The sequence below is a fragment of the Mustelus asterias genome, chromosome 1 (assembly GCF_964213995.1).
Source record: "Mustelus asterias chromosome 1, sMusAst1.hap1.1, whole genome shotgun sequence".
Classification (NCBI taxonomy): Eukaryota; Metazoa; Chordata; class Chondrichthyes; order Carcharhiniformes; family Triakidae; genus Mustelus; species Mustelus asterias.
Window position 1 is genome coordinate 92,918,526 of NC_135801.1, and position 15,543 is coordinate 92,934,068.

The window sequence follows — 15,543 nt, forward strand, 5'->3', positions numbered from 1 at the left end:
TGTTATGGACAGAACGTGCATTCCTCTTAACTGCCCATTACCAATATGTTTGAACATAAGGGGTGGTGGTATTTTATTCTCTGAATGAGTGTCCTAATTGAGTGATTCTAGCAGCAAGCTTTTTTGTCAGTTTTTAAAATTGGGGAAGTTATTTATTATTGCCTATAGACCCTGGCTATTTAAAAATGCAGTTCCTTACTCACCCTTCTCATTAACACCAACAAAGATTATGTACTGATGAAGGTAAAACAATGCAGTTACAACCTATAATTATCTCAGTCTCTTTTGTGGCAGGCCTGTAGTTTCTTAGATGAAATTGATGCTTTAGTTTAAGTGAAGGTCTTCTAAAGCACTGGATTTTCATTAAGCTGCAATAAATATCGAATTTCCTGGAGGTTCGTTCTCATTTAAACTCAAGTTGGAACAGGTCTCCCACTTTTAAGGTATTGTAGTTTATTACCTTGGCTGCTTGGATGACTTGCTGCAGGTTTGAAGGCTTTTGGTGGAATTCCGACTGCACACAGCTTCTTGCTGATTTTTTAAAAAAACTAGACAACTAAAATGGCTTCCTCATTATGTGACTTCCGCAAGTTCAATATCTTTTTCCAAATAAGGTGGGTGGCTAGATTGATTATGCATCCTGTGTTATGGATTGCACACCTTGAGAGTTTGAGATGGTCAACATTTGAATGAAACATTCAATTTGAAATTACCCTTTTGAATTCGTATCAGGTAAAAGGCATTAAAATGAACATCAGTCTGGGAGGTTCCTTGTGTTCCTTTTTGAGACAAGGGACATGTTTCAATCTATAATAGAAGTCGTGTGATTCTTGGGTGGCCATCTTTTTTGCCGTCCTGTGTCAATTTTAAAAATATAAAAATTAGTTTGAAGTTCAGAATTTACAGGAAACTGACAATGATCACGATTTAGACTGAGCAGTGAGGTTAGGAGTAATGTATTTATGCAGAAGCTTATTAGATCATGGGATATGTTGTCACTGGGAATTGCTAAGGCTAAAATCATTGCCACTTGGATAAACCTTGTACTCTGATGTAACATGATCTTGAAAAGCTTTTATGGACTGAAACAAACCAACACCAAAAATTTCCCTTTGATAAACTCTCTCTTTATTGTTGTGGACTGTTTTATTTGTTTTACAAAATGTACACCTATTAATACACAAAGTCACTGTTGTAAATCTTAGATGCAATGGGGCTGAACTCTTCCTCAATTCTTACATTGTGAATTAATCAGAGCAGCATTCTTTAGGATTCCATCCATATACCTGAAATAGTAATAAGACTCCTACCTTATCAATAAAAGGTGCTGTGTTTACTCTAGTTAAGAAACCATGATGTAAAATGGATGGTATGTTACATTTCATTTGTCTCTTTTTTTCCTCCACCTTGATCTATGTATTATTAAAATGGGCCATTAGTTCATGTTTGTTTCGGTACTGCGTTTTTCAATTTCCAAACAGGCTGTAGCAAGTCAGAAGTGCTGTGCTACATAGTCACACACCCAACCCCATACACGCTCACACATACAAAATCTGCCTCTCACCACAGGACCAAAAGTATTGTCAGAGTGGTGACGTAACCATAGACTTCATTATCTTTCAGAAGGGTCAGATCCTTAATTTAGGAAAGCATGCATTCTATATGTGCAACTAACTCAAAAAGATATTAAATAATAGACTCCATTCTTAATTTCATGACATGTATATGTTCATAACTCTAAAAAATATATTAACTAGTTGAAAGCTTTACATCTGAACAAAGCTCGCTTGCATAATACATTATCTCAGCTGTTGCTGAGTTCAGTTATAACTGTAGTGGTTTCACCACTGTTCACAGTCACTCATCCTTTAATATAGAATCTTTGAAGTTGTCCATTAAAGTGCTTGATTGTTGCTGTTTTTAAATGATATTTTCAAAGAGCTGCATGGATTTCATGATGTTTTCATCCTGTGCAGAAGAAAACAGAAAACTATGAACAGAAAACGTTCTACACTGCAGTAAACCCAAGGGAATTAAACCCTTCCAGGTGAATCTTCAAAAGATATTTCCAGCCCATTGATCTCATCCCTGCAGAATACTAACTCTGCATCTTCCCATTACAAATTCAGTTACTTCTTAAAAGTATTTCAGTGTTCAGGTTTCAGACCACACTGCCTGGTACCACATACAACCTGTGAATCACTATCTCTGTAAAGAAATACTTCCTACGTCTGGCCTTCACATCCTTGAAACTCTTCACCTGACCACTAAAATGGAGATGATTGGCAAGCACAATTTTGAGCATTCCCTCGGCAAATAGCAAGACCTTCTTGTGAGTGGCATGTTGGAAGACCAAGCCATTATAATAGTAGTGAATGATTAATCACAAAAAGAGTGACCATCTTCCTGACCACAGCTGGACATTCAACATTTTCCAATGAACAATACTCTCACCGGGATTTGGAGCTACATCAACTATATGCATCTTGTATTTTTGAATAAAGTATACTTTTACATTAATGATACTTCAGATCATTTAAAAACAGTGCCCCTAAATCATTTGAGTATATATTGTAAATATACTGTCGATAAAGTGGAAAATATTTTGCAGTGAGCACAGCAGTCCTCATTTTGAATTGGACAATGACAACTATATTTATTATCTTTAATAATTTTTTATCAAACCAGGAGTAAAGGGAACTAAAATAAAATTGTGAGTAACTAGCCTGCTATCCAGTCAATGCTATCAAAATAACCAACTATGGATACCTAGTGTTTAGTATCAAAATACAGTCAGTTCTTAAACTAGTTGTTAACTAACCAAGCTATTGTATTTTATATCAGTAAGACCTCCTATTTCCATTGCAACATTGCCCGACTCTGCCCCTGCCTCAGCTCATTTCTTGTTGAAATCTTTATCCACAACTTTGTCACCCCTAAACTTGAGTATTCAGTATACTGCCAGCCTTTGACATCCTCCACTTTGCAAACTTGAGGTCATCCAAATCTCTGCTGTCAGGTACTAACTCGTACCAACTCCTGTTTATCCATTACCCCTGTGCTCACTGACCTACAATGACTCCCGATTAAGCAACACCTCAACTTTAAAAGTCTTATCCTTGTTGTCAAATCAATATTTGGCCTTACCCCTCCTTATCTCTGTAATCTCCAACTTTTAAGACATCCAAGATCTCTCCAGAATTGGCGACCAGAGCACTCCAATTCTGGTCTCTTCAGAATCCAGACTTTAATCACTCTATTGATAGCCTTCAGTTGCCAAGACCTAAGCTCTGGAATTCCTCCCTAAACTCCTCTGTTTTGCCTGGCACTTGTTTAACTTAAAGGTGGAAAGATAAGAAGCAATGCCCATCTCCAACAAGAGAGGATCCAAACAGGCCCTTGACATTCAATGGCATTACCTTTGCTGAATCCCCACACCATCAACATACTGTGATTACCATTGGCCAGAAACTTAACTGGACCAGTCATATAAATACTGTTCATTCAGAATTGAATAGCAAGAATGTTATGCTAAACCAGTAACAAACCATGGTTAGATTACCTTTAAGAATACAGTGTGCAGTTCTGGTTGCAATACTGCAAAAGGATATAAAGGCATTGGAAGGAGGCAGAGAAGATTTACAAAGTTAGTAGCAGAAATATGGAGTTAACATTCGAGGGAAGGATCGAAAGCTGAGTTTATTTCCCCTTATAAAGAGAAGGCTGAAGTACAGATCTTTAAAATTGTGAAAGATTTTGATTGGGTGGATGCAAAGGGAATGTTTCCTCTAATGGGGAAGAGCCGAACTGGAGGCCATGAATACAAAATAGTCACCAAGAATTAAGGGAAAGCTAGACAACCATAGGAGGGACAATGGAATAGCGAATTACAATGATTGATTTAGTTAAGAAAAGATATGGAGGAGGTATGAGTGCAGTATAAACACCGACATGGACTGACTGGGCCAAATGGCCTGTTTCTGTGCTGTATGACCTATTTATACTCTAAGAACAGGTTAGAGACTGGGAATTCTGCGATGAGTAATTCACCTCCTGACTCCCAAAAACCTGTCCACCATCTCCAAGGCTCAAGTCAGGAGTGTGATGGAATACTCTCCCCTTGCCTGGGTGAGTGCAGCTCAAGAAGCTAACACCATCCAGGACTCCGCAACCCGCTTGGCACATCATTCACCACACAAAATGTTCACTTCTTCCACCACCATTTATAGTGGCTATGACAAGATAGCACTCCCAACCTTACTTTGACAGCGTCTTCTAAACCTGCTGTAGGCACTAGCAGTTAGAACTAAGCCCCCTGTATGAGGTGGTTAGAACTTCTTTAATTAATAAAAAACTGATACATTAGTTAAAGGAGTCAGTTTTCAGTCATGATTAATCCTAAAACCTCGATCGAGTTATGAATTTTATATGTATTAAATTGTGTACGTCTTGATTATGAATTTTGAATGTAGCTTTAATAATGTAGATGTTCAAAGAATCAGTTTTGTAACTCAATATAATACACATTTCACATGTCAGAACAAAAGAATGATAACCAGCATGAATACAGTCTTTCACAGTTCCTGGCAGGTGTCCTATCAATTCAAGTCCCACTTAATATAGGCTAGCAACTGACATCACAAGGTCTGAGCCAGTCATCAGATCAAATACAAGGTAGCCTGATGATCTGAAAGGGTTAAAAGTCAGAGTCCACAATGCATCAGTGTGCAGGAACAAGGAGGAGGCTCAGAGGTGAAATCCATAGACTTGGTAAACAGAACGTTACAGCATATGGATAGCAGAATAAGAAAGTCTCTGGAGTGGAGTGAAGCATATCTAAATGCACCCAAAGCTCAGATGGAGATTAAAGGCCCGATGAGTTGTCAAGTTACTGCCTTGGTTTGTTAAATATAACTTCTGTTTCTTAATATATGTTCCGATTAACCAAATCAACATGTCTCCTGTTGCCTTACTGGTTTTAATCATGACAAATTAAATCTTGATTGAACTGAATAACTCACACTGCAATCTCTAACACCTAGAAGGACAAGGGCAGCAGATGCATGGGAACACAACACCTGCAAGGTCCATTCCAAGGCACTCACCATCCTGTCTTGGGATGATATCACTAATCCTTACCTGCCGTTGTATCAAAATTTAGAATATCCTCCCCAGCAGCATTGTGCATATTTCACCAGGACTCCCATAGCTACACCATATGGACTGCAGAGGTTCAAAAATGCGGCTCACCAGCACCTTCTCAAGGGCAATTAAATATGGCAAACAAATGCTGGCCTTGCCTGGCAATGCTCACATCCAATGGATGAATAAAAAAGACACTCCTTGAAACCTACCTCTGTGACCTTTCAATCATTGGCTCCAATATCCCCTTATGTGGCTCGGTGTCAAACTTTGTTTGATAATACTCCAGTGAAGTGCCTTGGGATCATTTACTACACCAAAGGTATTATTAAAATACAAGTTGAAGTTGTTGATTTCAATTTGCAATTGTAACACACAATGCAAAACAGTGGCACAGTAGTTAGCACTGCTGCCTCACAGCACCAGGGACCCAGGTTCGATTCCTGGCTCGGGTAACTGTCTGTGTTACACGTATACATGGTACAGGTGTCTGCATGTTCCTCCTGCATCTGCGTGGTTTCCCCTGGGTGCTCTGGTTTCCACCCACAGTCCAAAAGATGTGCTGGTTAGGTGCATTGACCATGCCAGTTAAAGTTTATTTATTAGTCACAAGTAAGGCTTACATTAACATTGCAATGAAGTTACTGTGAAATTCCCCGAGTCGCCCCAGTCCAGCACCTGTTCGGGTCAATGCACCTAACCAGCACATCTTTCAGACTGTGGGAGTAAACTAGAGCACCCGGTGGAAACCCACGCAGACACAGGGAGAACGTGCAAACTCTACACAGACAGTGACCCAAGCCGGGAATCAAACCCAGGTCCCTGGCGCTGTGAGACAGCAGTGCTAACCAGTGTACTACCATGCTGCCCCGCTAAATTCTTCCTCAATGTATCCGAACAGGCACCAGAATATGGCGACTAGAGGATTTTCACAGTAACTTCATTGCAGTGTTAATGTAAGCCTACTTGTGACACAAATAAATAAATCTAAAACTTAAACTGAGAGTCTAAAGCATCCATAGTTAACAACTGTGGAACTCTGGGTGTGACAAGAAGAGAAAGAGACAAAAGAAAGAAACACTCAAGATTACGGACAATAATAAATGGCAAACAACTCACTTTTTGGCAGGTATCAATGAATTCATCAATGGTGACAACCCCATCTTTATTTTTATCCATTTTCTGTTAAAAATAAAGTTAAAATAAGTATTATGACAAAAAAGACAGGAAACAAAGCTGACCAGCCAGAAATAATCCCTTGCAACATGCGGTAATGGTTAAATGTTTGGGGAAAAAAACATAGAAGGAACAGTAAGCATAATAGGTTATATTTAGTGACATATTACTGGTTCTTTAAATATTTGGAATACTGAAGGTGCTGTCAGTTCTGCCATGTAAATAACTTAGTGGAGAGTACAGAGATGTCAATACACTGTACCACACAGAAATACAATGCAGATGTGTAGTTAGTATTGATTCTATGTGCCAAATTCCAATAGGTCTCAAATACTGACATTTAGCCCACTCTGCCCACTCAGCACTAACTACAGGATGTGGGGGTGGGGGAAGGGCACCCAATTTGTGTGGATCCAATGGTCATGCACCTCATTATAGATACATGTTGGGAACCTATCTGTTCCCCAGAGCCACGATGTTCAGTATCTCTGCCCGATTAGGAGAGGGGGTTGTATGGACTTCTCTGGAAACATATTCAGAATCCAATGGGCATAATTTACAAGAAATCTGATGTTACAAAAACGATAAACACAAAAAGCCACTTTGAATCTTCAGGGTTTTATCCACCTCCTGGTCTGGGCCTCCGCATTGTGAACCCCTTACACCATTCAGGAGGTCCGTATGCCTCCTCCTTCAGTATTCAAGCCTTCAAACATGCATGGGATCCCTTTGAGGTCAGGAAAGCATTAACTCCCAATATCAGCAATATTTCTGGATTCGGCTGGAATTCACAATCATTCTCCAGGATTCCTATAGGAAATATCATGGAGGTTTACTACAGCAGTTGAGGCTTTCTAGGGCCTTGACCTTTAAGGTATACCAGAAAACATTCCACCAAGTCAATGGGCAGGAATGGACTATATTATATAAATGATTTAGATTAGGGAACAATGTAATATTTCAGATGATACAAATTTGCAGATAACACAAAACTGGATGGGAAGGTGAGCTGTGAGGTGGATGCAGAAATGCTTCAGTGAGATTTGGACAAGCTAAGCGAGTGGGAAAATGCGTGGCAGCTGCAATATAATGTGGATAAGTGTGATCAATTGGGAGCAAAAACAGGAAGGCAGATTATTCGTTGAATGGCTATAAATTTAGAGGGAAAGTGTACAACATGACCTGGGTGTTCTCGTACACCGGTCACTGAAGGTAAGCATGCAGATGCTGCAGGCGGTAAAGAAGGCCAATGGTAAGTTGGCCTTCATAGTGAGAGGATTCGAGTACAGAAGCAGGAATGTCTTAATGCAATTATACAGGGCCTTGGTGAGGCCACAGCTAGAGTATTGTGTGCAGTTTTGGTCTCCTTATCTGAGGAAGGATGTTCTTGCTCGCGAGGGAGTGCAGTGAAGGTCAGTGCAGACTGATTCCTGAGATGGCAGGCTAACATATGAGGAGAGATTGAATTGGTTAGGATTATATTTGCTGGAGTTTAGAAGAATGAGGGGGGATCTCATAGAAACCTATAAACTTCTAACAGAACTAGACAGGGTAGATGCAGGAAGGATGTTCCTGATGGTGAGGGTGTCCAGAACCAGTGGTCATAGTCTTAACGATAAGGGATAAACCTTTCAGGACTGAGATGAGGAGAATTCTTCACGTCCAGAGAGTGGTAGCCTGTGGAATTCACACGACAGAAAGAAGTTGAGGCCAAAACATTGTATGTTTTCAAGAAAGAATTAGATATAGCTCTTGGAGCAAAAGGGATCAAAGGGTATGGTGAGAAGGCGGAATTAGGTTATTGAGTTGGATGATCAGCCATGATCATACTGAATGGTGAGAGAAGGCGGAATTAGGTTATTGAGTTGGATGATCAGCCATGATCATACTGAATGGTGGAGCAGGCTCAAAGGGCTGAATGGCCTACTCCTGCACCTATTTTTTATGCAAGTTGCTCTTGCTTTGCTCCCATGAGGAAGCTTGAGGAGAGCGTTAGTAATACCTAAAAATCAGAAAAACTGCCCAACTTTGGGAGAAATGAACCTTATGGAAAAATGACAGCAAAGTAATTTCTGTTTGGTAGGATTGCTTGTGTCATTGTGTGTGAGGGAACCCTGGGATATGATTATAATACAATTGTGGAAAAGGAAAGTCGTTCGATTCACTGATGCAGAACAATGTAGTATCTAAATGTTTCTTAAATGATAACGGAGTTTTTGTTCCACAGCACAGGCTTGAAGTTTAATCTACACATTGATCACTCTTTATGTGAAGAAGAATTTCTTGATGCCTGTCCTAGAATACCAGCTGCAGTTTGAACCAGTGTCTCCTGGTCTTGTTGCAGTTTAATTTCAAGCAATATTTACGATTTCCCTTTCACATTCCCTTAAAAGTATTTTCTACCTCGATGAATTACGGGCTGAATTTTTAAAAGGGTCCAGTCCAGATCAGAGGCTGGTGGGTGGACACACAACTTGGCCCTCCAGCATTAGGAATGTGTCTGGTTGGACAGCGAATCTACACCCTGGCCTTGAATTTACTGAAGCATTAAAGATTGCAGTGGGCATGCCTAAAACACACCGTGGAGTAGGGACCGAGAACCAGTCCCCATCCCCAGTTCTAGACTTCTGATTGAAAATGCAGTCCCACCACTCGTGATCTCTCCTCCACACTGAGAAGCTTTAGTTTCTTCAGTCTTTGCTCATAACTCTGATATGGGGATCAGCCTCTCGTTCATTTGAACCAACTCCCATATATGGTTGGCTATGGGCATAGTGCATATATGCCTGATTGCTGATATAATGTCTATTTTAATCAAATAAACAATTTCTAAAATACATTTGAAAGAATGCTATAAAATGAACTGCTATGGAAATAGCTAATTGTTGCATTTTCCTCGTTTTCTTGGTTAAATGTGCTGTGTCCGTGTTCTCTACAATACTGTATATATCATATTGTCTATATCATATTGTATACATCACAAACCTGGAAAAATATCTCAACATGCTGTCTAGGTGTTTCATCTCTGAGAATAGGATAAGTGTATTTTCCCATCATGTCATAAATAGATTTCATAATCTCAAACATCTCCTGCAAACCATAATGATGAAAAGACATATGATTAGATAAAGCCAGTATGTGCAAAGTTATCCATTCCCTATATGATTACATTTTATGCAAATATTATTCAACAACTTTTCTGGCTGCACACATTACCTTTCCAGAAATCTTGGCTTTGCCTTTTCATTCAGGATCTGCAGTGACCCTGCACCCTTTTTCAGTGTTGGACATTGATTTGAATGCAGTATTGTCTCCTAATGGGACATCAGTAATAAAGAGGGAACCTACTAGAGAGGAAAGGTCTTAAGTGTCTGGAGTTGGAGGAAGTAGAAGTGGGGTTGAGAAATCACCTTGCTTTCTAGGCCACTAGCTGTTATTTACATGCAGCAGGGCATTTAAGTTGCAGCCTAAGTTACATTAGTGTAAGGAGGAAAATGAATAGTTAAGGTAGGGATGCAGAAATAGACCTTGCCACCGGATCTCTTTCCATCACTTCCCAAGCTGAGAAAAATTCAGCTGAACATGAGAGCATGACTCCAATCAATTCCACAACCCTGTTCAATTGGAGAAATCCCGCGTGATCTGCGGTGTGACACAACTGCTCCTTTTTTTCTTTGTTTGGTGTTCACATCTCTGAAGATGCTTGGAATACAAGTGCCCAGGAAGAGCAGGGCTCTTAGTACCAACCCCAGGGAACTCCACTGCAAACATTTGAGTCAAAAATACCAAATATGAACCTAATCCAATTCCTGTCATGATTGAGTTATGATTCCTGGGCGGCACGGTAGCATAGTGGTTAGCACTGCTGCTTCACAGCTCCAGGAACCTGGGTTCAACTCCCAGCTTGGGTCACTGTCTGTGTGGAGTTTGCACATTCTCCTCGTGTCTGCGTGGGTTTCCTCCAGGTGCCCCGGTTTCCACCCACAGTCCAAAGATGTGCGGGTTAGGTTGATTGGCCATGCAAAATTGTCCCTAAGTGTCCTGGGATGCGTAGGTTAGAGGGATTAGTGGGTAAATATGTAGGGATATGGGGGTAGGGCCTGGGTGGGATTGTGGTCGGTGCAGACTCGATGGGCTGAATGGCCTCTTTCTGTGCTGTAGGGTTTCTAAGATTTCTGTCCCCCAGCCAATTTCATATACACGTAGCTACTGATTATGGGCTCCAATTTTGCTCACAAGTCTGTTGTTCAGCACTTTAACTAATGCTTTTTGGAAGTTTATATGCACCACATCAAAGGCATTATCCTCATAAATCGTCTCTGATACAAAGAACAGTACAGCACAGGAAACAGGCCCTTCGGCCCTCCAAGCCTGTGCTGCTCCTTGGTCCAACTAGACCAATCGTTTGTATCCCTCCATTCCCAGGCTGCTCATGTGACTATCCAGGTAAGTCTTAAACGATGTCAGCGTGCCTGCCTCCACCACCCTACTTGGCAGCGCATTCCAGGCCCCCACCACCCTCTGTGTAAAAAACGTCCCTCTGATATCTGAGTTATACTTCGCCCCTCTCACCTTGAGCCCGTGACCTCTCGTGATCGTCACCTCCGACCTGGGAAAAAGCTTCCCACTGTTCACCCTATTTATACCCTTCATAATCTTGTACACCTCTATTAGGTCTCCCCTCATTCTCCGTCTTTCCAAGGAGAACAACCCCAGTCTACCCAATCTCTCCTCATCGCTAAGACCCTCCATACCAGGCAACATCCTGGTAAACCTTCTCTGCACTCTCTCTAACGCCTCCACGTCCTTCTGGTAGTGCGGCGACCAGAACTGGACGCAGTACTCCAAATGTGGCCTAACCAGCGTTCTATACAGCTGCATCATCAGACTCCAGCTTTTATACTCTATACCCCGTCCTACAAAGGCAAGCATACCATATGCCTTCTTCACCACCTTCTCCACCTGTGTTGCCACCTTCAAGGATTTGTGGACTTGCACACCTAGGTCCCTCTGTGTTTCTATACTCCTGATGACTGCCATTTATTTTATAACTCCTCCCTACATTATTTCTTCCAAAATGCATCACTTCGCATTTATCCGGATTAAACTCCATCTGCCACCTCTCCGTCCAATTTTCCAGCCTATCTATATCCTGCTGTATTGCCCGACAATGCTCTTCGCTATCCGCAAGTCCAGCCATCTTCGTGTCATCCGCAAACTTGCTGATTACACCAGTTACACCTTCTTCCAAATCATTTATATATATCACAAATAGCAGAGGTCCCAGTACAGAGCCCTGCGGAACACCACTGGTCACAGACCTCCAGCCGGAAAAAGACCCTTCGACCACTACCCTCTGTCTCCTATGGCCAAGCCAGTTCTCCACCCATCTAGCCACTTCTCCTTGTATCCCATGAGCCATGATACCTCATCAAAAAACTCAAGTCAGTCAGTTAAACTCAATTTACCCTTAACATATCAGGAAAATACCTTGGATGACCTTCCCACTTCCCTCTTGCCCAGCTCTGAACAGTCCACAATTGTAAGTGAGGTGGTTGAAGCCTAAGGTGAGGTCCACTTATTTTTCATTTGGGGCCATTTCCAAACTGACCTCAATTTCGAGGTTGGAGAAGAAATTCCAGGGTGGGAGGAAGCCTGGCGGGTCACCTTATTCAGGCCTCAAGCATTAAGAGGGCAGTACCCCCCCTCCCCACCTCAACGATCCCTTTTCATATTGGGCTCTCTGAGGCAGGACTTCCGCCTGAGTGAAGGCTGATAAGTCTCCAGACAATTAATGCTTCTGGAGAATTAAATGGATGTGGGGTTACTGTGATCAGCAGGGATGCGTTCGCCCAAATCTTCAGATCTGGGGTGGAAAACCCCACCATCCAAAAAATCCTGCCCTTGATAATTCTAAGAAGAATGGGTGGAGGTTCGTGGGGAGCATGAACACCAGTATAGACTTGTTGGACAGAATGGTCTGTTTCTGTCTGTTGGTACTTTGTAATATTTGCAACAACCACTGCTTGCGAGATTTACCATTGGAAGGTCTAACCGCTTGCAGTGAAATAGGTTTTTGTGACTCTATGATCAGATTTCTTTTTAAAAAAATCTTCATTCTGTATTACTTTCCTAATTTAAGTTGTCCCACAATTATTTGAATACATTTCACATATCTTTTATCAGAAATTACTGAACACAGATCACTTCTAATTTCCTTAACTTATTTGAAGCAAAAAAGAAATTCAAGTGCTTATTTTGAAACAACGTTAATTAATAGACGATGAATGGAAATCTGTGACAACAACATCAACTATCAATTGAACTTTCTCCCTGGCACATTAACCTTTCTATTGATTGGAACAAAATGCCTCCAGGAAGCCACAAACATATATTAATGATTTCATCAATGCAGTTGACTTTTTCTTTGTATACGAGCTGGCAAAGTAACAGGATACTGCCAGAGGCAGCCATGACAAAGATAAATATCTCATGAATTTGAAATGGGTAGATGCTGGGAACAGAGAAAAGACCTGGACATGAGTATAGAATGTTAGGAACATGTTCCAGACTTTCTCCAATCCTGTGCCCAAAACTGGTGGGATAATGAAGGAAAAAACTGTTGTACTTCCACATCACCACCTAGATCTCTTTATCTCCCCACATGTACAAAAAGATGGTCACTGGCCATGATTTGCACACCACATGTAAATGTCAACAAGGATACGACCTGGGTTATAGGTTGATCTCACTCCTTACTGTCGCTGCCTGAGGTAACTTTCAATACTTTTAGAATAAAGGTAGAAATAGTCCATTAGACAGCAGCGGCAACATGAACTGATGGAGCTGATGATTGACTAATGGATTTTGACGGAAATCCTTTGGGATTGCAATGGCTCTCTGCATCTTTGTTCTGCATCATGTGAATGCCTTCTGCTTATTGTATGAGGCTGCCTGATCCTGCAAATATATTATTTCAAGGGGCAGGGATGGATACAATGTCAGACTTTAGGGTGAACCAGCTTTATACACTTACTGAGCAGTTACATGGCATAAGGATTTTTAAGCTCATTAATTTATCTGCTATTTACAGAAACCCACACACCAAACATTAGCAGAACATTCTTTTGGCAAGCTGGTTATGCATCAATTAGGAATTAGCTGTAAAGTTTCACTGCTTCTGGCAGTATCATTCCTCATCCACGCAGTTACCTATGTGTGGAATTAATTCTAATTAGATTGTAATTAGAGGCTGTTCCAGATACTCACAGTAAAGATATTCTGCCATCTTAAAAAGCTGGGAGGAAGCAAGGAAATATCAGACATTTACTCAAGTACAGAAGTACCTTATAAAAACCAAAGTATTCCCACCAAAGTACTTGGTTTAGTGAATAATGACAATACAAATCTTTGCTAAAGTTCCCTTGTGATCTGCTTGAAGGGTTGTACTTATTTATTCCTGCCTTGACAGAGGATACCAGAGCTGTTCCATTCTAAGGTCATCTATTTATTAATGTTATACATTTTTGGAGGCACAAGAATTAATGGTGCATACTAGGAGATTTTTGCTGGAATTCTATCGTCCCACCTGCCATGGTATCGGAGTGGGCGAGGGGCAAACAATGGAAAGTCTGTTGATCTTGGGCGGGATTTTCTGGTCTCGGGTTGAGCGAGGCTGTAAAATGTTTTCAATGGAATCCAACAGTTTTATTACATCTCATTCAAAAGCTGAGAAAGAGCCAAGGCAGTGAGTCAAAGCATCCTGGAGAATCTCCACACATTACTAAACTTCAAAGAAAGAGGAATCTGATGAATTTTGTGCTAGTTGCACAGTGGTTAGCACTGCTGCCTCACAGCGGCAGGAACCTGAGTTTGATTCCCGGCTTGGGTCACTATTTGTGTGGAGTTTGCACGTTCTCCCAGTGTCTGCGTGGGTTTCCTCCGGGTGCTCCGGTTTCCTCCCACAGTCCAAAGATGTGCGGGTTAGGTGGATTGGCCATGCTAAATTGCCCCTGAGTGTCAGGGGGACTAGCTAGGGTAAATGAATGGGATTATGGGGATAGGGCCTGGATGGGATCGTGGTCGGTGAAGACTCGATGGGCCAAATGGCCTCCTTTTGCATTGTGGAATTCTATATGCCTTCTATGTGCCTTCAACACAAAAATTCTCAGCAAGGGAAGCGCATTGTGTATTACCTCCTTAGTTACATATCCATCCTTATTTATGTCATATAAGTTGAAAGCCCATTTAAGTTTGTCTTGTATCGTTCCACGAAGTAAGACAGAAAGACCCATAACAAAATCCTGAAATAACAAAGAATTACAAGTTTAAGACATGTTCAAACTATTCATTATATATGAAAAACTGAGTGAGTTCAAAATTCTAACGGCATTATATTTGTAGGTGGCTCTGTGAGAGTACGTTGTATCAGCTAACATTTTATCACTGTCAATCAATTGAGCCCAGGTTATGTGAATTTTAGGTGCAATATTTAATGTTCACCACAGAGTGGCACTGTAGCAGTGCAATTCCTGAAGAAGGGCAGGCAGGCCTGTAGTTCAAGTTAAGTAAAGGTAATAAGTTTATTCTCACTTCTGCGTCCACTAAAACCCATCCTTTTGTTTATTTCCTGCTCTGGTTTTTCTGACTATTGTGGGTTCCACACCTGCATTCATTGTGCGTTCCAGATCCTTTGTTTTTGGCAGCAGTGTTCGTTACTGTTGTGCTGCCCCTTTCTCTCCAGCATTTATTAGATTGTTATTACGGTCACTGGGCCATCTTGCCCACTGTCATTGGGCTGCCTCATTTGATTGCTTGCTAACTAATCTACTGATCAGCCTCCGACAGCCTGCATGGTGGCCTCACCAGACTTACTGTAGCACTGTTGCTCGCTGCCAGCCCTTCAACCCGCTTCAGTTCTGAATCATAGAATCCCTTCAGTGCAGAAGGAAACCACTCGGCCCATCGAGTCTGCACCGACCACAATCCTACCCAGGCCCTACACCCTTAATCCCACATATTTACTCCGCTAATTCCCTGACACTAGGGTCAATTTAGCATGGCCACTTATTCTAACCCGCACATCTTTGGACTGTTGGAGAAAACCAGAGCACCCGAAGGAGACCCACGCAGACACGGGAAGAATGTGCAGACTCTGCACAGACAGTGACCCAAGCCAGGAATTGAACCTGGGTCCCTGGCACTGTGAGGCAGCAGTGCTAACCT

General features: G+C 41.5%; 1 protein-coding gene across 1 annotated transcript in view; it reads right to left on the reverse strand.

The window, feature by feature from the left end:
- Positions 1 to 1,114: 1,114 nt before the first annotated feature.
- The window catches only part of kcnip4a (potassium voltage-gated channel interacting protein 4a), a 320,366-nt gene continuing 305,937 nt past the window's right edge, over positions 1,115 to 15,543 (reverse strand). The window contains exons 5-8 of the mRNA XM_078218120.1: positions 14,514 to 14,621; positions 9,304 to 9,408; positions 6,262 to 6,324; positions 1,115 to 1,968 (exon numbers count right to left, since the gene is read on the reverse strand). Of these exons, the coding sequence (XP_078074246.1) occupies positions 1,921 to 1,968; positions 6,262 to 6,324; positions 9,304 to 9,408; positions 14,514 to 14,621 (324 nt within the window). The 3' untranslated portion in view covers positions 1,115 to 1,920. The remainder of the gene's footprint in view (positions 1,969 to 6,261; positions 6,325 to 9,303; positions 9,409 to 14,513; positions 14,622 to 15,543) is intronic.